Source organism: Cupressus sempervirens, chromosome 2, assembly GCF_028749045.1.
Source record: "Cupressus sempervirens isolate cs-2001-9-10 chromosome 2, ASM2874904v1, whole genome shotgun sequence".
Taxonomy (NCBI): domain Eukaryota; kingdom Viridiplantae; phylum Streptophyta; class Pinopsida; order Cupressales; family Cupressaceae; genus Cupressus; species Cupressus sempervirens.
The window spans coordinates 342,200,332-342,226,771 of NC_143119.1; the positions used below are offsets into that span (position 1 = coordinate 342,200,332).

The 26,440-nt window shown below is 34.6% G+C and overlaps 1 protein-coding gene across 1 annotated transcript in view; it reads right to left on the reverse strand.

Annotated features, from left to right (window-relative positions):
- The window catches only part of LOC149572526 (uncharacterized), a 69,655-nt gene extending 64,772 nt beyond the window's left edge, over window positions 1-4,883 (reverse strand). Inside the window, exon 1 of the mRNA XM_089813644.1 lies at window positions 4,524-4,883. Coding sequence (XP_089669770.1) covers window positions 4,524-4,880 — 357 coding nt within the window. The 5' untranslated portion in view covers window positions 4,881-4,883. The remainder of the gene's footprint in view (window positions 1-4,523) is intronic.
- Between the last annotated feature and the right edge of the window lie 21,557 nt (window positions 4,884-26,440).

Below are 26,440 nucleotides of genomic sequence, written 5' to 3' on the forward strand. Positions count from 1 at the left end.
GCACTTTATTTCATTCTTCCCTTTTTTTAATTTGCCAACACACCCTTGTTTTGCAAATGACATACTCTTTTTATATCTTCAGGTATAAGAGACGTGTCTTATTAATGAACGTGTCTCTTCATTAAACATTTAAATGTCTGTTTATTTATTTAACAAAATCACTCTCTTCATGATTTAATAATCACTTCCACATACTTTCAAATGCATCAAACATATTAACAAATGTCTTAATAATTTATTCGCTTGTCTGAACTGACAGCTCCTGTATCTTCTAAATCCCTTAAATTTTATCATTATTTTCCATGATTCCATACTGACCAAGGTTCTAAAATCTGACGGCATCTTTGGCTTAGGCAGACCCTTATTCATAAACACATCTGTCCCTCTAATAAACCTGAACACTGCATCCATTCATCCCTATATTGCTGACTTGGAGCTCTTTATGCCATCTGTGTATTGATCTGACCATTTGTGTCATACTATGCCCAACTTTGTTTTTTCCTTGCCGTAAACCTCCACAGTGGCTGCTGAATATGCATTGCTTAACTTTATGATTATCGGGATCTCTACATGGTGACTTCTTTCTTTTCATAAGTATTAGACAGCTGCAAATATTTTTGTCTTAAAATAAAACTCGAAAACATGGTAGTTGCTGGGTGTCTTTTTGAAATGCCGTGAACATCATGTGGCATTTTAAATTTGTACAGTCACATACAGTCACTATATACATAGTATATTGTCCTCATTGCTATCACTGCTTCTGACTCCACCGTGACTCATCACTGACTGGACAAGATATATTATCTCGGCTATGCCCAGATTTAATCCACAGTACTTGTTCTTTTTATGCATATATGGTCTTTGCATAATATCATTGATCTCTGGTGTCTTTGACAGGGCTTTTGGCATAGTATATAGTCGCTCTGTTGCTGAATATGCAAATGTATAATACTCTTTATTTCTTTTACCAAACTGGCCGGCATCTGAATTTCATTATTTATTGATTATTTCATTGACTCTAAATCGAGCTAATAGAGAATGAATCATTGCTGGCATATCATTCGTTATGACTCATATCATTGCTATCTTTTCCATATTGATTCACAGCTTGATGATAATTATTTTCTGTTTGCACAAATATTATCTGAATATTTTGATATTGTTGCTTCTTCTACATATACATCTTCAAAAGTTCAATTATTGACCCGTCTCTAAATCTGATTTCTTTCATACATTCTGGAAGCATACGTGTCTTAGATGTTGCATTCTTTATTTGGATTCTGGCGACTTACTAAACTTTAATTCTTTGTTTGCTGTACACACTAGCTGCTGACTTTTTACATAAACTTCTTTGTTGTCATCTTCAAACCATCTCATCACTTAAGTTTCTTTGAATTGCTGCCCAATTATCTTAGTTGGATATGTTGTTTGCTTGTTCGATGGACTTTGTTATCATATTAAAATATGCTTTTCTATAAATGTTGCTTCTCTGCATTGTTGCTAATCATATAGTATATCTCTTTGTATATAGTTACATGTGCTGACTTCATCTCTAATGACTTTATTATATAACTTCATCATTTTGGCTATCTTCCACCATAGATTACATATTAATCATGTCCCTAAACTCAATGCTATTAAGTCTTTTCCAAGTGCCGTGCTTTGCTTTACTTATCTCTTCCAGAAATGTCTCTGTCCTTTGTCCCTTTGACATTGACGATGCTTATAGTTTTGTTCATGCTCACCAACTCCTTTGACATCAATGACAATATTTCCATCAATGTCTGTAGCAATTATGTGTCTATATTACTTTAAAAGTATTGAAAATCTCCTCTAATAACTTAGATAATTGTGTTATATTGGTATGGGTTTTTTATTAAAGTCATATCCAGCTGTATCCATATTGGTGACCTTCAAAAATGGTTGAATCCATAATCGATACAGTATGCATATCCTCATCTGTATCCATGTTCATGAAAATTTGCTTGTAGTTTTAATTTTTACTTAACTTCTTTGTTTTAAATCACTAGTATGAAAACTAGTGCCACCTTGTAATAGCCTAGTTACTGGAAATGGGCAACTCTGTATGCTATGAATAACAGCAATTGGCAGGGGCATGAAATACAATAAAGTTTAGTCTTGGGTCAGAGTCAGTCTTGGGGTGATTGAAAACATCTCGGGGAAGTCTTGAAGCAAGGGATCAAATATTCCTGATTGTGAGAAAATTCAATGGTGACAAATCCGCTAGTTTTCGGCAAGAGGTGTGATGTTCCCAATTTGGGCCAAGTAACTAATGAGTGAATAATTAAGACATTAGCCCAAAAAGCTAAAGTTGAGTTATGAAACATTTAATTATTCATTATGACTTAAGTTCCTATTTTTTAGTCATTAATAAAGGAGACCATTTTAAGTTGCAAATGATTTTACTAGGCAATATATTCATCAAAGGATATTTTAGAAAAATTAATGGTAATCTTAGTGCCTATGTCAAGATGCCTAAAATCAATGATTTCATGAGGGGGTACAACTTTTTTGATAAAGAGAATAATTTATAAGGAGTTCGATGAGAGAAAAGAATACATGCCAAACTTATGACTTTGTTATCTTTTCTCTCTACAATTTGTATCCCTGCTATGGGATGAAACCCCTGTAGCAGCAGCTGTTCTGAACGCAACCCAGCACAAAGTATTGATTGATGATTATTTTACCAGCACACCAAGTTAAGAAACACTAGCAGCAAGCCATGGAATATAGTTGTTCTGAAAGCAATCAAGGGTTTTATGGGCAATCTGCAAGCACACAAGGCTCATCTGATCTGAACTCTTATGCCAACCTCTGGTATTGTAATCGCAGAATTAATCGAAGAATATACATGCAGACCCCTGGTAACTACAGACAATTCTTGAAGCTCAATAATTCAGATTTTATGAGCACAGTGATCTAGTATGCCTTTTGTCAAAGCACAGTGATCTAGTATGCCTTTTGTCAAACTCCAAATTCGGTGATCAGAACTAGATGGTGTTTTCTGGTGAAGCATTTCTAGTAGTCTAATGTAAGCAAGTTCAATTCAAAGAAAGGGTAACTCAAAGATACTTGCATAAGGTTTGAATTTTCCTATAGCTTGTGTGTTTGAATCAGTTTGTTATAATTCCATGAAAAATTTACATTTCTCTGAAGAACTGCTAGTTAGGTTATTTCAGTGATGGATATATGTTTGCAATTGCTTAAATTCTTGGGAATCTATATCATTTCTGTATGTTTGGTTGCACATTTGCATGTTGTTATTTTGCAATGCAAAGAAGCAAATGATATCAAGAATTGAAAACCCAAATCAGATTTGAGACAATAACTGAGTCTGGAACATTCCAAGTGGTGATTTCACGAGTGCCCCAGCAATTTTGTTACCACCTTGCAGTCACAGAATTAACATTTAGAATTTGTCACAGTTTTGTCGCAATTTCAACCAAACTGGGAAAGATGAAAGCTTTTGACATTTATTTGTTTTCTCAGCGTTAGATCCTCATTTGGAATAAAAGGAAGGGTGTGGGGAGGCATAAGAAAACCTCAAACATGGTGTGTTGAGATCAGTCCTCCTTCAAACCTATTTTGGTTCAAATTTTGACTGTTGGGAGAGAAAGAACAATGTTTCTATGGTGCAGAACCATTTGCAGGTGCCTGGAGCTAGTTGCAATTGATGTGAAAGTTCATTTTCACCCTAGAATCATTGCATACACTTGCAATAGATTGGAAGATAGTGGCCTAAAGAACAGAAGCCCAATCTTTCAGAAGTTTTCTTCTCTTTTGATAATTTCTCCAGGTTAAACCTTGTGTCTCAATCCTTTTGATGATTTACTTTGCACCGTTCACTAGTGTTTATTGTTTCCTTAGGTGGATACAGAAGATTTCAAAATGATAGGCTGATTTTTTAACCCTTCTACATAATAAATCAAAAGTGTTGAAGGTGTTTCATGGAGTTGACAAATAGAAATCAATAACTGGTGATCTGTAGGTTTATGGATCGATAGGGATAAACATAAGCAAAAAGGAAGAAACAACTTACTTATTAGCACTTAAGCTGATAATTTTTTTCCCATTTGATGAATGCTTCTTATGCAAATTTGGCAAAATGTAAACCCACTGGACTTTAAAAATAGCCTTTTTTACTATATGGTGAATTGTGTTTTCAAATTTCTTTACAAGTAAACCAATTGAATGAAAAAATACCCTGTCAAAAATAGGGTGAGAGACTTGTAGTGAGTGGATGGGTTATTTTTAGCGTATGCTGAACTTTAGGGCTTAAGATGGATTCCAAAGGATATAACAGCATTAATAAGATCGTTCCGAATGTAAGATGAAGGCAAGAAAGCGAACCAAATGCACTAAATTGCTTTAGCAGCTGACCGTTTACAGTCATTATCCATCCAGATCAACTCCATATTTTACTCCACTGTGTAAGCAAAATTGAAGGAAACGCATTTTAAATATCAAATAGAATTGCGAGAAATAGAGATGGGGTAACTTACTTTAAGAGTGTCGGAGGCGTTCTTGAGCTCGATTTCAAGCTCCATCATGGTTGAGGCCTGGCTGCGCTTGATAACAGCAGCTAAGGCCATGATGGCGGCCACCGCTTCCGCCAAATGGGGTTTCTTTCTCCAGTGATTGAATTCAGCTATAACGTCAAAGGATTTAGCAGATTCGTCATGAGCTGCCCTGTCGAGTTCTTCTGAATTGCCGTGTGGAAGCGCCGCCTGTGCCTGTGCCAGCCAGTCCGGAGTGACGGCGGAGTGGTGCCCTGCCCGAGTCTCATAATATTTGTTCATCTCTCCCTCTATGCCTGCTACTTTCCGAATGTCTTTCTGCTGCTCTAACGCATTGTCCATCACAAAAGATGCCGACTTCCTCCACATATTGATTTAAAAGGTAACGTACCTCCAAATCTGCCCGATTCGCCCAGCAACGACAAAAAGCAACAACTTTACGATCGCCTTGGACGTTGTATGGGGGAATTGATTCCTCTATATATGTGTAATTGTGGAATTTGCAGAGAGAAATGAAGGATTTTATGTCAAATTTATATTTATTTTTTCCCAATTGGGCAAGTGAGGAGTCTACGAGTCTTTTAGGTTAATAATTTTTAGGTAAGAGTCCACAATTGTAGACTATTTAGTTTGTAAATTTCCTTTATGCCCTAATTTTGGTAAGTGTCAAGAATTGTGAGTTTGATTTGTAGGCAACAGCCTATAATACAATGGTAAATTGTGACCTTATCTGATAGATCTTGGGTTTGAATTTAATCAAGCTTAACTAGTAATCATAATAATCAATCACAACAAATAATAATAATTAACCTTGGCTTTGGTCTGATCTTGATTGTAGTAGTTGTTAAGGGTGATCTTGATTGTATCTTTAATTTATTATATTTTTTGATACTTCAAATTTTAGTAGATGGTATAGTGAGGGAACTTACCATCACCTTCAAGAATTGTGTTCAATCAATTGAATTGATCTTTTTAGATTTTAATGTATTGAGATTGGTTAAAAAAATGTTAGATCAATGTATTGCTTGATCCTTATTTATTATATGTTTACTTTCATCATGTCAAGGGGTGTCTAGAATGGCAATAGCCCAAATAAGAGATCACAAGAATCTATGAAAGAGAAACGAAATGCAAGGATAAGCATCAAAGTTGAAAATTTCGATTCAAATATCTTTGTCTACTAACTTTTCTTCCTAATTCGAATTGGATTTCACTTTATTTACAATTCAATCCGAATAAAAAACAACAATAAGAGTTAATGAGGAAAAATGTGATAGAAAATAATTTAATTTTTTTAATGAAATAGTATAGAAATAAAATAATTATATTGTTTATTAGTTAGATAAAAATTTATTGATATAAGTATATAGTCTATAATCTAACTTGCATAAATATTCAATAAGAAACTATGCATATCCCTACTATCTATGCAAAATCAAACTATATTATGAAAATAAGTAAAACAAGAGTACATAAATGAAACAACATGAAAACTATAAGCATAATAACATCAAAATGAAAAACATGAAACAAAGACTCCCCTAGAAATCTCCATAGTCCTAAGTCTTTTTCTAAATTATAAAAGTGGTGCCTTCAAAGATATGTAAGCAAGAGTTAAATGGATAAAAAGAAAACTCGAGTGTGTGGGGTTTCTTAGATAGTGGTTAGAGAAGAAATGAAGGAAGAGGCTTGAATTTATAGTTTTGGAGTAAAAGAGCCCAAACAAATAATGTTGTTATTGTATGAAAAAGAGTTATATCAGATGTTATGTTGTCATTGATGTCAAGCCTTTATTGGTAAGACATTGTGCTAGTTCAATAGACTAACATATCATTTTATTGATGAAGAGGATTTAAAGAATGTGTGATGATGAAAGAGTTGATAAGTGTATGCTATTCATTGGGCACCTGAATGAATTGGACTGTGATAGTATAATGTTGATTTGATTTCTCTAAAATCATGTAATGTTGTAATTAAGTGATGAAGATCATGTATATGCAAGACAGTTTGATCAGTGAATGAAGAAATACAATATTAACCAAGCTACTACATTTGTCACCGAGCACTTGGCAAAGAAATGTTAAAGTTTACTATTAACCGAGTAACATTAGTGTTAACCGAGTGATGTATTGTTTGAGTAAAGTTGTAATGATCATCGAGCTTGAACAGGAAGAACGAGTTTGGAAAAGATTAATTAGAGGCCCACATTTGATGAAAATTAAGAATGTTTGAGAAGTTCAAAGGATAAAGTCAAAGTTGGTTATTAGATCTAAGGCTCGAGAAATGTAATTGAGATCTTATGAAGGAGATTTGACATAATTTAGATGAGCACAAAGTTCATGGTGGAACTATTTGTTGAGTGTCTAGATTCATTGAATGTGAGATCTACAATCGTGATTAAGCAACAAAATCTAGAAGACTCTGGAATGGAAAAGTTTTCTATTTAAGGGGATGAACAAGATTGTTTTTGTTGTTGATACTGGTATTATTGATCATGTTGTTAAAGATAAAGGAAGACATAAGGTGAATCGAGCAGAACAGAAGTGGAAATGTCAAGAAAAGGAAGTGTTAAGTTGAAGTGTAAATGTGTAAATCAACTAGAAAGATATTAGAAGGAAGAAGATAGAGCAGAGAAGAGCTTTGACCAAGAAAAGTAATGTTAAACCTAACAGATCAATTCATTGTTACTTTCTTACCATTATAGCAGATAAAATCTCTTGACCGAGTGGACCTAACAATTCTTTGAAATCCTATATGGTAACAACCATTAGTGATGTTTGTAAGTTCCTTAGAGAAGACCGCTCCTTAGAAATGTCAAGGAGTGATAAGGTCTAGACAATATTTAGTTAAAATCCTCTAACCATATCACACTAAAAATGTGCATGTAACCTATAACAAGGTTGGCTCCTACCAGATCTCACTTTAGAAGAGTGAAATTATTTGGGTTGTCGATCCCCAGTGGTTTTTCCCTTTATAGGGTTTCCATGTTAAATATCGGTGCCAAATGGGTGAATGCTTATTATGTTGCAAGTTTATTTTCATATTATTTGTTTAATGTTGCAACCAGGTATAAGCTAAATGATTACTTTGATACTAAGTATAGTAAGGTATAGTAAGATAACAATTTGATGCAAAAAGTTTACAAGTATGATTTGAGATGTCGGATGTGCTTACTGAGTTATTGATATGAAAGTGTATGAAGCTTGAATTGGTACTAAAGTTTTTTAAAGGCATGTAGGATAATTGGATATAATTGATTCACCCCTATAAATGTGAAGAAAGCCTATTAATATTTGAATAAGGCTACTAACGCAATGATTGAAAGTGCAAATGTGAGAATTGATGAGTTTGCAGACAAGAATGATGAGGAAAGCAAAAAGGAACCTGGTGATTGCAAAAAAATTGTCTATGAATATGAAGATGTTTATGGTGTAATGCCCAAGAAATGACAGAAAGCTATTGAGAAACACCTTGCATTACCTGAGCCACAAACAAAACAACCCAAGTAAGATGCAAAGCCCCAACTAAGTGAAGATAATGTTGGAAATTGAAGAACAAAACCTACCCTAGCAAAGTATGTGAGAAGGAACTATTCACCTAAACAAATCATTGGAGATAAAAGTGGTGGCATCATGACAAGAAGTAAGTTGAAAGATTTTACATGTTTGATTATTAATTTTGAGCCAAGAACTATGAAATCTACACTTGATAATGAAGATCGGATAGATGCTATGAATGAAAAGATTGATCAGATTGAGAAGAACAACAAATGGACACTAGTACTGAGACCAACTAACAAAAATATAATTAGAACAAAGTGGATTTTTAGAAGCAAAGTGAATGAAAATGGTGAAGTTGTGAGGAACAAGGCTAGACTAGTTTGTAAAGGTTATGCCCAAGATGAAGGAATTGATTATGGTGAGACCTTTGCAACTATTTCTAGATTGGAAGGAGTTAGAACTTTGTTAGCATATGCATCTACAAGAAGATAGAGTTATATCAAATGGATGTCAATTCAACATTTTTTAATGGAATACTTGAAGAAGAATTTTATATAGAACAACCAGAAGGATTTGTTGAGCTAGATCAGAAGCACCTAGTTTGCAAATTGAACAAATCATTAATGGATGTTAAGTCAACATTTTTTAATGGAATACTTGAAGAAGAAGTTTATATGGAATAACCAAAAGGATTTGTTGAGCCAGATCAGAAGGACCTGGTTTGCAAATTGAACAAAGCATTATAGAAACTGAAGAAAGCACCAAGAGCATGGTATGAAAGGTTGCATTCATACTTGATTAAGATTGGATTTGTGAGAACAAGTGAAAATAGTAATTTGTACTTGAAAAGTGAAACTAAAAACATGGTATTGATTGTTGAAATATTTATGGATGATATCATATTTAGTGGTAATGATTTGTTGTGCAAATCATTTGCTAATCAAATGAGTAAGGAGTTTGAAATGTTTATGTTTGGTGAGATCAAATTTTTCATTGGATTACAAGTTTATCAAACAAAAGGTGGTTTATATGTGACTCAATCTAAGTATGTTAAGGAAATATTGAAGATATTTGGTATGGATGAGTCAAGGCCAATCAGTACACCTATGGTGATTAGATATAAATTATCTAAGTATTATACTACTACTAAGGTGAATGAGACACAATATAGATCAATGATTGGGAAGTTATAGCATGATGTGCATAGTAAACCTGATATTGCACATGCAATTAGAATTGTTGCAAGGTTTTTGTTGTCACAAAAGTTTGCACCCTGGTCCAAAGATTTCACCTAAGGACAACCTTGTGAAACATGGAAACAACCTCCAAGTTGTGGGACTTGAATAATGAGGTTAAGTCTCTAGAGAAGGTTGGCTTCCTTTGTTATCAAGATGCACCTAGACTACACTTGGAGAGGAAAAGGGAGGAGGAAAGCATAGAAACAAACTACCTAATCTATTCTAAGTAGGTGATGCACCAAAATAGGATGTTCAAACCAATCTCTGCCCATACATGCACATTGCAATTATCATGACAACCCAAAGATATATAGATTCAGACTTGCTTTAATCCATTGGCCACACAGATCAAAAACCAAATGAATGATATGAGAAAAAAGAGATTCACTTCTTATCATTCATAAGCCAAAAGAGATATCAAAATGTAGGTTATAGATATACATAGTACATCAAAGAGACTCAAATAAAACTTGCACAGTACATCGATGGCTAAAGGAGATAAGATAGGATGTCATATAATTTAGAGGCAAAAGAGGGAATTTATAGTAGTATGTCAAGGCAATAGTAGAGAAACAGAGAAGATCCGACCCTAAGAAAGATTATAAAATATGCTTTTATAGTGTAAGCATAACCTAGATAGCTTCCACCCTAAGATAAAACTCAACAACCACATTCAAAATTGCAGAGAATAATTATTGCAAATCTGGAAAAGATCTAATCACCACACAAATCCAAATGCGAGAAGATCACTTATCCACCAAACAATCTCTAAGAGGACAAGAATGGTGAACATTAATCTTTGATTGAATAGATGGATCAACAAGCAGCAATGGAGTGTTCCTTTTCATTTATCAAAACTGGGGAATGATGAAAGTGGTTGCAAGAGATTGAAAAAGATCATATTCATCATCAAGGAGCTGCTTCTATTGTCATGAGTGCACCAAATGAGTTGTGTTATTTGGTCAATTGGAGTCAACCATCAAGCCTTGCCATGTGGACCAAACATATTTTACCATTCTACCACTCTACCAACATTCAACCTTATATCTTATGTTTGACTGCATGTGATCACAGCTTTGCCACCATCTTCTTCAATAATAGTTCTTGCTTGCAAAATCATGACCAATTGGTTATCATTGCTTTGTAGCCTACCCTTGATATCTTTCATTAATCATCGCAACCTTGCGAAGACTAAGATCATGACCATATTTGCACCATCACCACTCTAACCCAAATTTCACCTTCTAACCTTACGACCAAGCGAAACAAAGAAATCGCTTGATCGCAAATCTAACCATAGCTTCACTCCTACATGCTGTGATAGTGTGCTTGCTATAGATCTAAAAGATCTAACGGTGCAAAATGCATCCTTGAAACACTGAAGATTTTTCCCTTACTACACTATCGAGACTTAAATCATAGTATGCTAAACTCATCTTGTGACTAGGTGAAAACATTGCAGTCACCCCATTGAGACCCTGGCTTTGGTTGAATCAACTAACTCTATGATGATGGGAAGACAAGAAATCACGCCTTTACCACCTTGACCTAAGTTAGCACCTAACCCACTATGACTATGCGAATCACACAGTCTCAACTTGAAATGTTCTAAGACATACATGAAATAAAGTTGTGAGACTTAGGTAAAGACATGACCAAAGTTTAAAATAGATCCTTGTGAAACTTTTGATCATTTGAACATTTAAAAAGTATGACCCTTAGATGGCTCAACATTTTAAATCATTTTTTTGGTGGGAAGGCATTTTTTGTTGACATTTCTGGCGACTCGGAGGGGATGCAAGCCTACTTGGCATAAGACTAGTGACTATTGAAAATCCATTGGGCTATAGAGTCTTCAAATTTAAGAACATTTTACCACCTCTGTCGCATCCCAAATAATAAAATGAACCTTCCTATCTCTGCAACTCTACAAAAATGGAACCAAAACTCTCTGCTACAAAAAAAAAAACATGTGCTCGACACTTCTTGGAAAAAATAGGAAAGAACAGGAAGAAAACTAACTATATAAATGAACATTTATTCCTATCAGAAAGAGGGCTTGAGGTATATTCCATTGACTGGAATACAAAATATTTCACCATTAGGCCTACTTAACTAGAAAGCATTGGCTCACTTGTAACTGATGACTACATAGGGACCACTCCATAAGGCATCAAATTTTGAGCATCTCTCTACTTTTTCTCAATCTATGTCCCATTTGAGAACAAGATCACCTTCCTTGAAATTTTTGACCTTAGCTTTCTTATCAAAGTTCTTCATCTGTTGCTGATGTATTTCTAAGGTCTATATTGATTGATGCCTCTTCTCTTCTAGCTCTATCAATTATATCATTCTTATAGACATAGCATCATTTTCAATTAGTTGCAACTGATGAGCCAGCTCAAGAGTAGGAAACTCCAATGAAATAGGAAGCCTAGCTTCTTTGCCATAAACTAACATGAAAGAAGAGTTCCCAATAGCCCTTTTAGGTGTTATTTTATTAGCCCAAAAGGTAGTTCTCAATTTCTAATGCCAACACCTTTGATTATCTTCAATAGTCCTCTTGATTATTCTAATCAAATTCTTATTGGATGACTCAACCAAGCCATTACCTTGGGGTAGCAATTGGAAGAAGTGCTCAAGTAAATTCCATGATCAACTACCCATGCACAAATCTAAGCTCCTACAAATGATTTTGCATTGTGTGAAATTATGGTGGAAGGAGCACAAAACCTTGTAACAAGTCCATCTAAGAATTCAACAATTGAATTATCAGTAGCATTTTGTAATGTAATTGCCTTTGTCCACTTGGTAAAGTAATTTGTGGCAGCTAGAATCTATTTATGAATAGAGCTAGAAGGAGGATTAATAGGACCAATAAAATCTAATCCCCATTGGGAAAAAGGTCGATCCACTTGAATAGGATGAAGTGGAAGAGCTGCAAGTCTTTGCTTACCTAAAAAGAAAGAACATTTTTCACATTTTCTAACATACCTATGGCAATCATGAAATAAGGATGGTCACTAATATCCTGCCCTCATTATCTTCATAGCAGTGGTTCTTGCTAAAAAGTGGCCACCATCAGGAGCATCATGAAGCTCCTTAATCGTTCTCTTTGTTTGATCTGCACCAATACATCTTAACAAAGCTCTATTGAAGTCCCTCCTAAATAGAAAATCATCAATTATGGCATAAGGAATGGACTGCACTCTAAACTATCTTCTTTTTGCTCTATCCAATCTCTGAGGATATCCATTTCCTAATAAGAAGGTCATCATGTCATCTATCCAACTCGTTGGATTGTCATCTCTTGCCTCCTGATGTTCTGTCAACACCAAGGTAATTTCTTCATCTATTTTTTTCTTGAGATCATATCGTCTTCTTGCACAATCCCTTCCCTCTTACCAACCTGGTGATCTATATGTTCACATCATAATCCATCACCTTAGTGATTCAAACTACTCTTTTCTCACTAATATCTTTGCTCAATACGAAATATTTAACACTTGCATGAGGGACCAATAAGTGGATCTTATTGTGGGATAGAAGATGTCTAAATTTCTTCAAAGATCTTATGACTACAAGGGCTTGCTTCTCCACATAGTTATATTTGTCTTCATACTCTTCCAGTCCTTCACTAAAGAAAGCAATAGGTTGTTCTTCATTTTTATCATTCAATTGAGGCAAAACAACAAAAATACTTGACTCACCTCCTAAGGTGTAAAGAATGAAATCCCTATCAAAATTCATATTGATGAGAGTAGGGGCTAAGACTACAGCTACTTTGATCTCTTCACAATGTGCTTTCCCTTCCTTGGTCCATGAAAATACCATATTCTTTTTAAGCATAACTATAAGAGGTTTCACCATGGTAGCTAAATTAGGAATAAATCTCCTCACAAAATTTATTCTACCAAGAAAACTTTGTAGACCTTTCTTATGACTAGGAAGGGAGAGAGCAAATATTGCTTTTGTTCTTTTTGGATTAATGGTCAGGCCATCCTTAGATACAATGTGTCCTAATAATTTCCCTTGATTAGTGGAAAAGACACACTTGCTTGGATTCAGAGATACTCCATACTCTCTACATCTTATAAATACTTGTCTAAGATGACCAAAATGATCTGCTACATGCTTTGAATACACTATGATATCATCAAGGTAGACTAACACAAACCTTTCAATCATGTTTTTGAAGGTCATCTTCATCACCTTTTGAAATGTGGCACCTGTATTTGTTAGTCCAAAAGGCATTTTACTATAGGCATAGGTGCCCCATTTGGTGGTGAAAGTAGTCTTATATCTGTCAGTCTCTTTGAGTAACACTTGGTTATAACCTAAGAATCCATCCAAGAAAGAGATTCTCCCTAAACCACTAACCTTAGACAATATACATTCCATGGAAAGGAGTGGGTGATGATCCTTAAGGGAGGCTTGGTTAAGATCCCTAAAGTCCACACATAGTCTAATTTCTCCACTCTTCTTCCTAACAGGGACAAGGTTTGCCACCCAAGAGGAATGCTAAATAGGGAAAATGATATTAGACTCAATCAATTTAGATAGCTCTTTTATCATTAATGGCTCAATCTTGGGGTTCACTGGCCTCTACCTTTTCCTAACAGGTTTGACATTATCAACTAAATCTATGGTGTGTTGAAACAGACTTGGGTTAAAACCCTTTAAATCATCATATGTCCAAGCAAATACATCATTGAATTCTTGACATAGATGAACAAAAATTTCTTGTTTAGTTTCAGAACATACCTTCCCCATGTTTAACATCCTTCCATCAAAAATTGCAACTAGCATATGATCATCTTTGTTTTCAGCAAGGTTCATGCCTCTATCCCTTGCTTGGTCATCAGGATTGAAGAAACTCTCTAAGGTAATGAGACCCTTAGGCAACTTATTGGAGCTAAGGTTGATGATTTGATCACCATACTAGTCATGCAATCTCGACTGATTTTTGTTTGAGAATTTTGCTTCATTCTACAAGAAACTTACAATTTGTGCATCAGATTCAAAGACCTGCTAATTGATGTTATTATTAGGGACAACAAGTCTAACCACCAATTTAATCTTCTATCTCTTCTCATATTCAAGGCTCCTTGGCACATCATAAGATGCTCCCACTGCTGCAAGTCTATCAGCATGTCTATTTCCTCTTTTAGGGATGCTCTAAATGTTAAATGCATTGAAATTTGCATTGAAATTTTCAAGAAAATCCCATACTCTATATTATAAGACTTAAGCAATTTATTCTTGGTGATATTTTGATTCCTCGCCTGATTAACCACCATCTCACTATCTCCATACACATTTAAGATTTGAACTCCTCTTTTTTGAGCAAGTAAGAGACCCTGAATTAATGCCTCATACTTAGCAACATTATTGGTACAACTAAATTGAAGCCTAAACAAGAAGTAGTACCTTTCTAATGCACGAGAAACCAACATCACACCAGCCCTTGACCCATTTTTATTCCTAGATCCATCAAAGTACATGCTCCATAATCCATCAGTATCTTCTTTGATTTTCATTAGGTTGGGAATAAGAGCATCCTTTTTAGATATACAATAAGTGCCAAGGCCTATCTCCAAGGTTTTTGATATACGATCAAACTGATATGCATTAGCTCATTCATCTAAGAGGAAATTAGGTATCTATGCTAGAGAAGTGGCAAACTCATTTGACATGTCATTTTCATCTATCTCTAGGATGGTGATATTCATATTGATGAGATTAGGAGTGTAGGGCTCAATATGATGGAGGGCTAATGGTTCTACTCTAATCAAAGCTTTGGTTCCATACCTTGTTCTAAAAAATTTGTATGGCCAGTTAGAGGATACTTCACCACCTATTTGGGCGGTGAAATCTCTTGAAAGACAAATGGAAAAGTGTGGCTTAACCTCAGCAATTGATATATCTTGAACTACAATACAACCAGGGCATGCATGTAAGGCCATTTCAACATTCCTAAGGATTCCTACAGTTTTGACAATACTACAATCTAACTGCAATACATCCTTAACAATGGGTTCATATTTCATTTTTAAGATATCAGCAACACATTTGAGCATTATTGAACTACTAGCCCTTGAATCAATCATGCACTTGTGGACTAGCTTATCTCCTATAACTAGAGAAACATAAAATGGAGGAGGTCTAACCTTTTTACTTGTTTCTACCTCTTTTGATGGTTGTACCAAACTAACTAAATTATCCATGCTAGGTGGCTGATCTATGAGTTTAATGTTTTCCAACTCCTGCTATAATAGCCTCTTTTGTGATGGTATGATAGCCATAGCATCCCACATAGAAATGTTCATGTTGGTCTTCTTCATTTGATCTATCACACTAAAAGATGCATTAGGTGCCTTGATAGAAACCCTGGATATAGAAGGTTGAGGTGGAACAACTTGAGGGTCATTCACATCTCTTCTGCTATCATTTTGCTTTTGCTACTGAGAAGCATTAACAAGTTAATTAGCACTATGTTGTTGGGAAATTGTTTGTACATGAGGCACTGCACTTGATGTTGAAGCCTGATTAGGAGGAGGAGTAACATCCTCAACAACTCTTCTCTTGCTCCTAGAATTATAAGCACATGAATCCTGGTTTACATTACAATGCTCTTCCACTAGACAATTCATGAAAGAACAACCATCCTGCATTGTGTTGTTGGGCAACTGCTCACTCTAGTACAGTTAATGCCAAGTAAGATTCTTCCTTCTGACACATGTAATATCCATAGGAGTAGTTACAAGAAGGGCAAAAATCTTGATCTTGGGAAAGATTTTTCTAAGGGACTAAAGCCCTATTTAGGTTGGTGTTTGTAGTATGGGGGTGGTCGATAGGTCTATTCTGATTCTAGGGAACATGACTTTGGTTTGGGGATCTACCATGTATGGGACCTTGACTTTGGAGTTGGAGAGGCTTATTATTTTGAGCTTGCTACCTCTTTATAGTCACCAACTCATTGTCCATTTTTTGCACTATTGCATTGTTGTCCTTTATCTTCCTTTCTTGATCTTGCATCCTCTTATCCACATTCTACATCAGTATTTGCATCATGACCCCAATCCTATCAACTCCATTAGAGGATGTGGAGGCTATTGGGAGCACAACAAGAGGATGACTTACAAAGGAAGTATGAACAGGGACTACAATAGGTTGATGATTGGGCATGTCAAGGAAGAAAGGTATTGGGGGCCTTGGAGCTAACTTCCCTCCTATCAAGATATTTTCTACTCTCATGGAAACCTCATAAGCATTTGGTAGAGTGTCCCCTCCCATAGATTATAGAGTGGTAGCAATATCACTGTTGAAGGCCCTAAGGTAATACAATAATGCATTACCAGGAGAAGGCTTCATTGTAGTAGATATTATGTCTCATGTCTTCTGAAATCTATAATTAAAATTAGTCATACATTCATGGGGTACCCTCTTGATAGTTGTCAATTGTTCCAAAAGTGATAGGTGATCACTTTTGTCTTCAAAATTCTTGCATAGGGTTGCTCCTTACCCATCCCAATAAACTATAGAGTTATGAGGCAACCCCCTATATCATTGTAATGCTTTCCCTTTTAAGGATGAGGCTAGAAGCCTGAATGCTACATCATCTTTGGTGATGCCATGGATATTGCAGATGTTAGACACCTCTTAAATATGCTCGATAAGGGAAATGGAGGTCTCACTAGTAAAATTAGGTATACTTTTAAGAGCTGATACTAGTATGTCATGTCTTTGGGCTAATAGGAGGGTACTTCCACCATTAAAGGTGGCAAAGGCATGAGCTCTAGCCATGTAAGTAAGTGGTCTATTGATCTAAGAAAATGGTATTCTAGGCTAAGATCTAAAAATAGAAGGAGTGGAGATGGATCTAACATGAGTATGTGTTAGTGTTGCACTCCTAACTGGTGATAGTGATATCCTAGCCTTTCTTCTGGGATTAGAAAAAGGAAGCTCCTAGTATTGGAACTCACCTCTAGAAGATGCCCGAGTGTGTGTCTTGGGCATGAATCATAAAAACTTTTGTCTAGAAACCAGATTAGGCTTGAAGCTTGGAGTCGCCAAGTACTTTGAACAAATGAGCCTCTTGAAGGCTTTAATATTGAAGGTAGTACTATCTCCTCAGCATGAACATGAAATATTTCTTTGACACTAGTGAACTTAGAATGTTTAATATGAGGGTCCCATCAAGCATGCCAAAAATTGTTGTCACAAAAGTTTGCACCCTAGTCCAAAGTTTTTACCTAAGGACAACCTTGTGAAACATGGAAACAACCTCCAAGTTGTGGGACTTGAACAATGAAGTTGAGTCTCTAGAGAAGTCGACTTCCTTTGCTATCAAGATGAACCTAGACTACACTTGGAGAGGAAAAGGGAGGAGGAATGCATAGAAATAAGCTGCCTAACCTATTCTAAGTAGGTGATGCACCAAAATAGGATGTTCAGACTAATCTCTATCCATACATGCATAGTACAATTATAATGATAGTCCGAAGATATATAGATTCAGACTTGCTTTAATCCATTAGCCACACACAAATCAGACAACCAAATGAATGACACAAGGAAAAAGAGATTCACTTCTTATCATTCATAGGCCAAAAGAGATACAAAAATGTAGGTTATAGATATCCATAGTACATCAAAGAGAGGCAAATAAAACTTGCATAGTACATCAGTGGTTGAAGGAGATAAGATGAGATGTCATATAATTTAGAGGCAAAAGAGGGAATTTATAGTAGTATGCCAGTGTGATACCAGAGAAATAGAGAAGATCCAACCCTAAGAAAGATTACAAAATCTCCTTTTAGAGTGTAAGCATAATCTAGATAGATTCCACCCTAAGATAAAACTCAACAACTACATTCAAACTTGTAGAGAATAATTACTACAAATCTAGAAAAGATTTGATCATCATGCAAATCCAGATGCGAGAAGATCACTTGTCCACCAAACAATCTCTAAGAGGACAAGAATGAAAAACATCAATCTTTGATTGAATATATGGATCAATAGGCAATGATGGAGTGTTCCTTTGCATTTATTAGACCCACGAAAAGATAAGAGTGGTTGTAGGAGATTGAAAAGATTAGATTCATCATTAAGGAGTTGCTTTTACTATCATAAGTGTGCCAAATCAATTGTGTTATTTGGTCAACTTGATTCAACCATCAAGCCTTGTTATATGGACCAAACATCTTTTACCATTCTACCACTCAGTCAACATTCAACCTTATATATTATGTTTGACTGCTTGTGATCGTAGCTTTTCCACCACCTTTCTTCAACAATAGTTCTTGCTTGCAAAACAGTGACCAATTAGTTATCGCCATTGCGTAGCCTACCCTTAACATCTTTCATTAACCACTGTGACCTTGCAAAGACTAAGATCTTGACCACATTCGCACCATCACCACTCTGACCCAAAGTTCACCTTCTAACCTTGCGACCAAGAAAAACAAAGAAATCGTTTGATTTCAACTCTAACCATAGCTTCCTTCCTACATGTTGTGATAGTGCACTAGCCATAAATATGAAATATCTAACAGTGTGAAATGCATCCTTGAAACACTAAAGATTTTTCCCTTACTGCATTGTTGCAACTTAAACCATAGTATGCTAAACTCACCCTGTAACCAGGCGAAAACAATGTAATTACCCTGTTAGGACCCTGGCTTTGGTTAAATCAGCTAACTCTACGATGATGCAAACATAAGAAATTGTGCCTTTGCCACCTTGACCTGAGTTAGCACCTAACCCATTGTGACTATCCAAATTGCATGGTTGTAACTAGAAATGTTCTAAGGCATACATGAAATAAAGCTATGAGACTTGGGATAAAGACATGACCAAAGTTTAAATAGATCTTTATGAAAGTTTTGATCATTTGAACATTTAAAAGGTATGACTATTAGATGGCTCAACATTTGAAATCAATTTTTTGGTGGGAAGGCATTTTTGGTTAACAGTTTTCTTCTAATCCTAAGGAAATAGATATGACTATTGTTAAGAAGATATTCAAATATTTTAAAGGAACTAAAGATTTTGGATTGTGGTACAAACAAGATGGTCTACACTAAGGTTGATTGGGATGGAAATGTTGATGATAGGAAAAGTAAAAGTGGTGGTGCTTTCCTTTTATTAGAAATATTGATTACATGGTTGAGCAAGAAACATAGATGCATATCACAATCTATTGTTACAGCTAAGTATGCTACTACTACAATTATATGTTCAAATATTATTTAGATTAAGCAATTGTTGGAAGGAATGCAAGAAGAGATCACCAAGCCTAACACTATCTATTGTGATAATACTAGTGCAATAAACATATCCAAGAATTATGTGATGCATACAAAACCAAGCATATATCTATTAAGTATTACTACTTGAAACAACAAGTATGAGATGAACACATGAGGCTGGAATATGTGAGATCTAAATAAAAATTTATTAACATATTCACCAAGTCATTACCTAAGGATGTTTTTGAGTATCTAAAAGGTAAACTAAGGGTCCTTCCTGATAGAGTAAATGGTTCTTTTCCATTTCACTCTTCTATTAAGTTTACTTAGGTGAACTCATAGATTAGGAGGAATTATATATTTTGGATATTATTATTAGGAGGATATTATTGACTCATCCCTTTGAGTCAAACTACTCTTAAAATGTCAGATGTGGTTAATTCCAATTTGGACACCACCCTTCCAGATTGTAGGTGGATGTGATAGGTGATTGGTTTCATCAAGGCTCTACTTCCTTCAAGTTGAGACACTTCTCTCAACCTTCTCCAAGCCTTCTATTAGTACATGCCTATATAAATAGGCTAGCTCTTTGTATTTCATATCTCAGATATATATCAAATATATCATACAACACATTAGGAAATATTGATATTATTATGCCTTTGAGCATTTACATCAGAAATTGGTCTCATATTGTTAGTATGTCCATTTCATTTCATGTTTTTTAATCTAACCCTTTCAATAGATTTTGGATTTATATTTCTTTTCACAAATTCTAACATGGTATCAGAGCAATTATTGAAAGATTAGATTATTTTTATTGGTCTTGGAAAATCTTGTATGCTCTTCTCTTGCATTTCTATATGAACTAGAGAAACAGAAAGGAATAATGAAGACCCATTAATACCTTTTGCATATATATTATTTTTCTTGATCTGGTGATTGCAACACTTTGAAGGATTTATTTCTTGAGGACAACGTAAAAATAGAGCTTTTTTCCTATCAGTGGGGCCCACCTACCTATGATTTCCTACATCAAGTGGAGCTCACACCAAATAGGGTCCACCTCCAGCGGGTCCCACTTCTAGCAGGGCCCACACCAAGCGGGGTCTGCATCTAGCAGGGCCCACCTCTAGTGAGCCCACATCACAAACGACCTACCTCCAGCTAGCCCATATTAAGTGGCACCTACCTCTAACAATGGCCACCTTCTTGTGGGGCCCACCTACTATGGGTATGTCTTATAGTTCTTGATGACATTCCTTATATAGTCCTAAATTTTGCAACTTCTAAGGCATTGTTCAAGCTCATAAGGACACTTTTTCAGGTGTTGTTTTTTTTAAGTGCATGATTTTTGTCTACTTCTCAGCTTTGGTATCAATTTTGAGATATTATGGGTAGACATAGTACTTTAAGGATTTGGTCAAAATTGGCCTTATTTGGCACTTGTACTCTATTAGATCCTTGAGTGATCTAGTGTCCTAATTGTATGAGTCTCTTATTGCTTCATAGTTGAGGTTGTAATTATCAAAATTAGAAGTCCACTTTGGTCCATTCTAGCAACTAGCAATTGTACATGTACTACAGATAAAGTGCCAAAATCATTCTGGGGGGTATTATTTAATTCATTTGCATTTTAAGGGTGCATTGATTTTCTAATCTCATTATTTCATGTAAGAATTCCATCATGGATGGATTAATTACATTGACAAAAGGGAACTATAAGCAATGGAGTTAGTTAGTTATTGTTCGTCTAAGTAGGGAAAAGCTATTACACTATTTGTATGAGCATAAACCTATAAGTCCTCCTTTCAATTGGATATCTTATATCAAAGTTCTCAATGTTGTCTATTGGAATATGGATGGAGATATTCTCTCTTCAATCAATCAAAACAAGAGGTAATTTGGGAAAAGTATTCCTAAAATTTGGACCTTTATTTGGGAAAACTATGGAGATCCACATGTTTCTCCACTTCCTAAAAGTCCAAAACCTCCTAATGTAGCTCCTACTTCTTCTATTGAGATCACTTCTCTCGTTAATTCTTGTGATTAAGTGCATCATGATATTCCTTGTCATCTAATTATAGTTCCTTGGGATGACTTGTTGACAAATACTACAGGCTTATTTATGGAAACCTAGATTGAGGGTTTGGGAGAGTAAGTTGATGACATTCATCTTCTCTTTGCTAAGGATGATCTTAGTTCTTCTTTTAAGGAGAAAAAATTGTCTCTATAGTTTGATCCACATTCATACATGGATCAATTACCACTAGTTCCTTGTTTGTCACTTTCTTCTATCAGTATTGTTCCTGATTGGTTTGTGATATCTTCTTTTATCCTTGACATGGGGACACTTGAGCACATTCCAACAATTCCATACTTTCAGAGGTTTCTTCCTTCAAATTGGGGAGGCTTTATTGATTCACCTTTGGTTTTCTAACTTCCTAAAGGAAGAATTTTTGTTATTTAGTCATGGTGCAATTTCTACATCGAACCTAGAGCATCTACCACTTGTCCTCATTCTACATTGAAGAAGGGCTATTATGTCTCTCTTCTTCTCATACTTATTGATAATATATGCATGATGTATGACATACTAAGGGGGTCTTAATTATACTGTCCATTCATGCATCTTGTTTTTTCAATTCTCTTTTTTTGGGGGAGGGTTTTCCCATGTGGTTTTCCCTCTTTCTCCTTTTTCTAAGAGATTGAATTTTTTTAGTTGTACATGGTTACCTAACATGGCTTTATTGCCAGAACCCATTAGCTATATATTGCATTCTCGTACTCCCTAAGTTTCACTTAAGGGGGGGTGTTAGAGTAAATGGTTCTTTTCCATTTCACTCTTATATTAAGTTTACTTAGGTGAACTCATAAATTAGGAGGAATTGTATATTTTGGATATTATTATTAGAAAAATATTGTTGAGTCATCCCTTTGACTCCAACTACTCTTAAAATTTCACATGTGGTTGATTCTAATTTGGACACCACCCTTCAAGATTGTAGGTGGATGGTATGTGGTTGATTCCATTAGTACTCTACTTCCTCCAAGTTGAGACACTTGTCTAAATCTCTTCCAATCCTTCTATCAACTCATGCCTATATAAACAGGCTAGCTCTTTGTATTTCATATCTCATATGTATATAAAATATATCATAAAACACATTATGAAATATTGATTCTATTATCCCTCTAAGAATTTACATTAGAAATTAGTCTCATATTGTTATTGTGTCCATTCATTTCCTATTGTTCAATCTAACCCTTTCAATAGATTCTAGATTTATATTTATTTTCACAAACTCTAACACTTCCCCTATCCAAGATTAACTAGGCAAAGATGCATGTTGTATCAATTCATTAGATATATATATTTTTGGAGTATATGCAAGAGTCCACTCTTTAGGGACTATTTTCTCAAGATGTGAAAGTGGTTGTAATGAAATTGATGTAAACAATACATGCAAGGTGCAAGGTCTTACTATAAGGTTTTATAAGTTTCATATTGGAACTTATAGTTACCTTTGGCATTTTTGTCAAAAGGGGAGAGAATTAGAGAGAACCAATAAGGAAGAGAAGCAATAGAAGAATTTGATATGAAGATATTGTTGAATGGAGAAATATATCCAAAGGGGGAGAGTTTATCAAGATAAATATGCTAAAGTTAAAGACCGAGTGAACCTAATGTTGAAATATGTTGCAAAGAACCTAAATGAAGTCAAAGAGCTAAAAGTTGTATTATTGTCAATACATAAATTTGATTATCTTATGTGTAATGACTTGTAATGTAAAATATTATGTTTATGTATTGTCATCAATGCCAAAGGGGGAGATTATTAGCCCCAACTGATAATGTTTGTAATATATGTAAAATAGTCATATTAGTTGTTATGTTTTTGATGTCAAGCCTTCATTAGTAAGACATTATGCTAATTTAGTAGAGTGTCATATCATTTGATTGATGAAGAGGATTTGAAGAAAGTATGATGATGAAAGAGTTTATATGTGTATGGTGTTCATTGGGCACTTAAATGAGTTGGAATGTGATAGTATAATGTTGATTTGATTGTTGTGATTAAGTGATGAAGGTCATGTATATGTAAGACAATTTTATCAGTGTATGAAGCAATAAAATATTAATGGAGCTACTACAATTGTCATTGAGTGCCTGGCAAAGAATTGTTAAAGTCTAGTGTTAACCGAGTAATTTTAGTGTTAACCAAGTGATGTATTTCTTGAGTAAAGTTGTAATGATCACCAAGCCTGAACATGAAGAACAAGTTTGTAAAATATTAATTTGAGGCTGACATTTAATGAAAATTAAGAATGTTCAAAAAGTTCAAAGGGTAAAGTCAAAGTTAGTTATGAGATCTACGACTGGAGAAATATAATGAAGATCCAATGAAGGAGATTTGATAGAATGTAGATGAGCACAAAGTTCAAGGTGGAAATATTTTCTAAGTGTCTAGATTCATTGAATATAAGATCTATGATTGTAATTTAGTGACAAAATCTAGAAGATTCTGGAATGACAAAGTTTTCCATTTAAGGGGTTGAAGAAGATTTGTTTTGTTGTTGATACTATTATTGTTGATCAAGTTGTTAAAGTTAAAGGAAGATAGATGATTAACCAAGTAGAATAGAAGTGGAAAGATCAATTAGAGGAAGTGTTAAGTTAATGTGTGAGTGTGTAAATCAACTAGAAAGAGATTGAAAGGAAGAAGATAGAGTAGAGTAGAGTAGAGATTTGAACAAGCAAGGTAGTGCTAAACCTAAAAGATCAATTCACTATTACTTTTTTATAATTGTAGCAGATAAAATCTTTTAATCGAGTGGACCTAACAAGTCTTTGAAATCCTATATGGTAGCATCTATTAGTGATGTTTGTAAGTCCTTTAAAGAAAAGCACTCTATAAAATTATCAAGGAGTGATAAAGTCTAGAAGATCTTTGGTTAAAATCCTCTAACTAGATCACACTAGAAATGTGCATGTAACCTTTAACAAGGTTGGCTCCTAATAGAGCTCACTTCAAAAGAGTGAAATTACTTGGGTTGTCAGTTCCCAAATGGTTTTTCCCTTTATAGGTTTTCCATGTTAAATATCTATGTCAAGTGTGTGATTGCTTATTGTGTGAAAGTTTATTTTCATGTTATTTGTTTTAATGTTTCAACTTGGTATAAGCTAAGTAATTACTCTGGTACTCAGTATAGTAAGGTACAATAAGATAAAAATTTGATGCAAAAAGTTTACAAGTATGATTTGAGATGTTGGATGTGGTTACCAAGTTACTGATATGAAAGTGTATGAAGTTTGAACTACTATACTGTTTTAAAGGCTTGTAGGATAATCAGATTTAACTAATTCACCCACCCCCCTCTTAATTATCAAACAACACAATAGAGATTGAGTTCAACTTAAAAGGGATGACCTATCAAGATCACATAGGAGAAAGTTTGCTAAAGATAAGGGGACAATGTAAAAGATACTGAAAGGAATTAATGACAAGTGGTAGAGACTATAAGAGAGTGGGAGTGTGAGTGGAAAAAAGAGAATAAACAATTAAAATTATTAATTTTCTTGAGAATACCACTTTTGACCATAGGAGGGATATAGGAAGAATATTAAATAATGAAATAATTTATTTTTATGCAAATGCTTGAATAAATGAAAATTTATTCATTTTACATGAATACTTAGAATAAATCATAATTATTTATCCAATTATAGTATAAAAGCTAAATAAATAAAATTATTTAATGATAAGAGACAAAATAATGCTAGTTATTGATTCCTAAAAGGCTCACAACTAAATAAGGGTGGTCAAGAATTTTCACAAGAGTGGGACCTAGTGTGCCTGCAAAGTGACCTCCAAGATTTTAGAAGTTGACTCTTCATTCATAGGGAGAAAGGGGAGAATGGGCAATCTCAAAGCAAAACATAAACTAAAGAGGTGATCTTCCAAATATTTTACAACATTTTACAAATGCATGAGTAAAATTTAGCAAAATCTTGTATTATTCCATTTTAAAGATATATTGCCTTTGGAGATGGATACAACGTGGGAGAAAGGATCCAAATATAAGAAGATATACCTTTGTGAATGTTAGGTTCTCCCAAAAATAGACATAGGAAGAAGGTTATCCCATAATAGAATACAATGAAGAGACATCTAGGAGTTTCTTTGTTTTCCAGACAAAAATAACAACTACAAAGGTTGGACACAAGAACTCATACCTAACTAAATTGGTATTCAAGGATATAAACAATAATTGGTGTGAGTCATCAGCTATATTAAAAAAATATGAAAGAGTGAGATGCTAGATGTTTGATTTGGAAGATTATTGAAAGTGTCTTGAGCATGTCAAAGATTGATATATGTTCTAGCATTAATGTTTTATCATTGATGTTAACATACTTTTGTTGATGCAGATAATGAGTTTTGTTTGTTCAGTACATATGATTTGTGATGTTCACATGTTTCATTGAAGATCTTATGATGTGGTTCATGTTGGAGTTTCTATATGTCTATAGTTGATTTTGGTCAACTTATGGAGATTTTCATGGTCAACTTATGGAGATTTTCATGATTGTTTGGGATAACTATGATTTATTTATGAATTATTGGTGTTATAGTCTTCTTGTGTTTAGTGATTGAGTATTTTCTTCATTATGGATCCAATTATTTGTTTTAGAGGTTGCAATGTTTATATTTATATTAGGACTTATCATTTTGTCCTCACCTAGTGTAGTTCATTATTCAAAATATAGCAAGCTATCTTTTGGTATGATAGGGTTTGGTATTTTGATATTCCTATTGATTAAAAGAGAAGAGTTAATATTTCAAGTTTATATAATGTTAAGGTTTTGCATGGTACCCATGTTGCTTGTTGGTGTGCTTTGATTG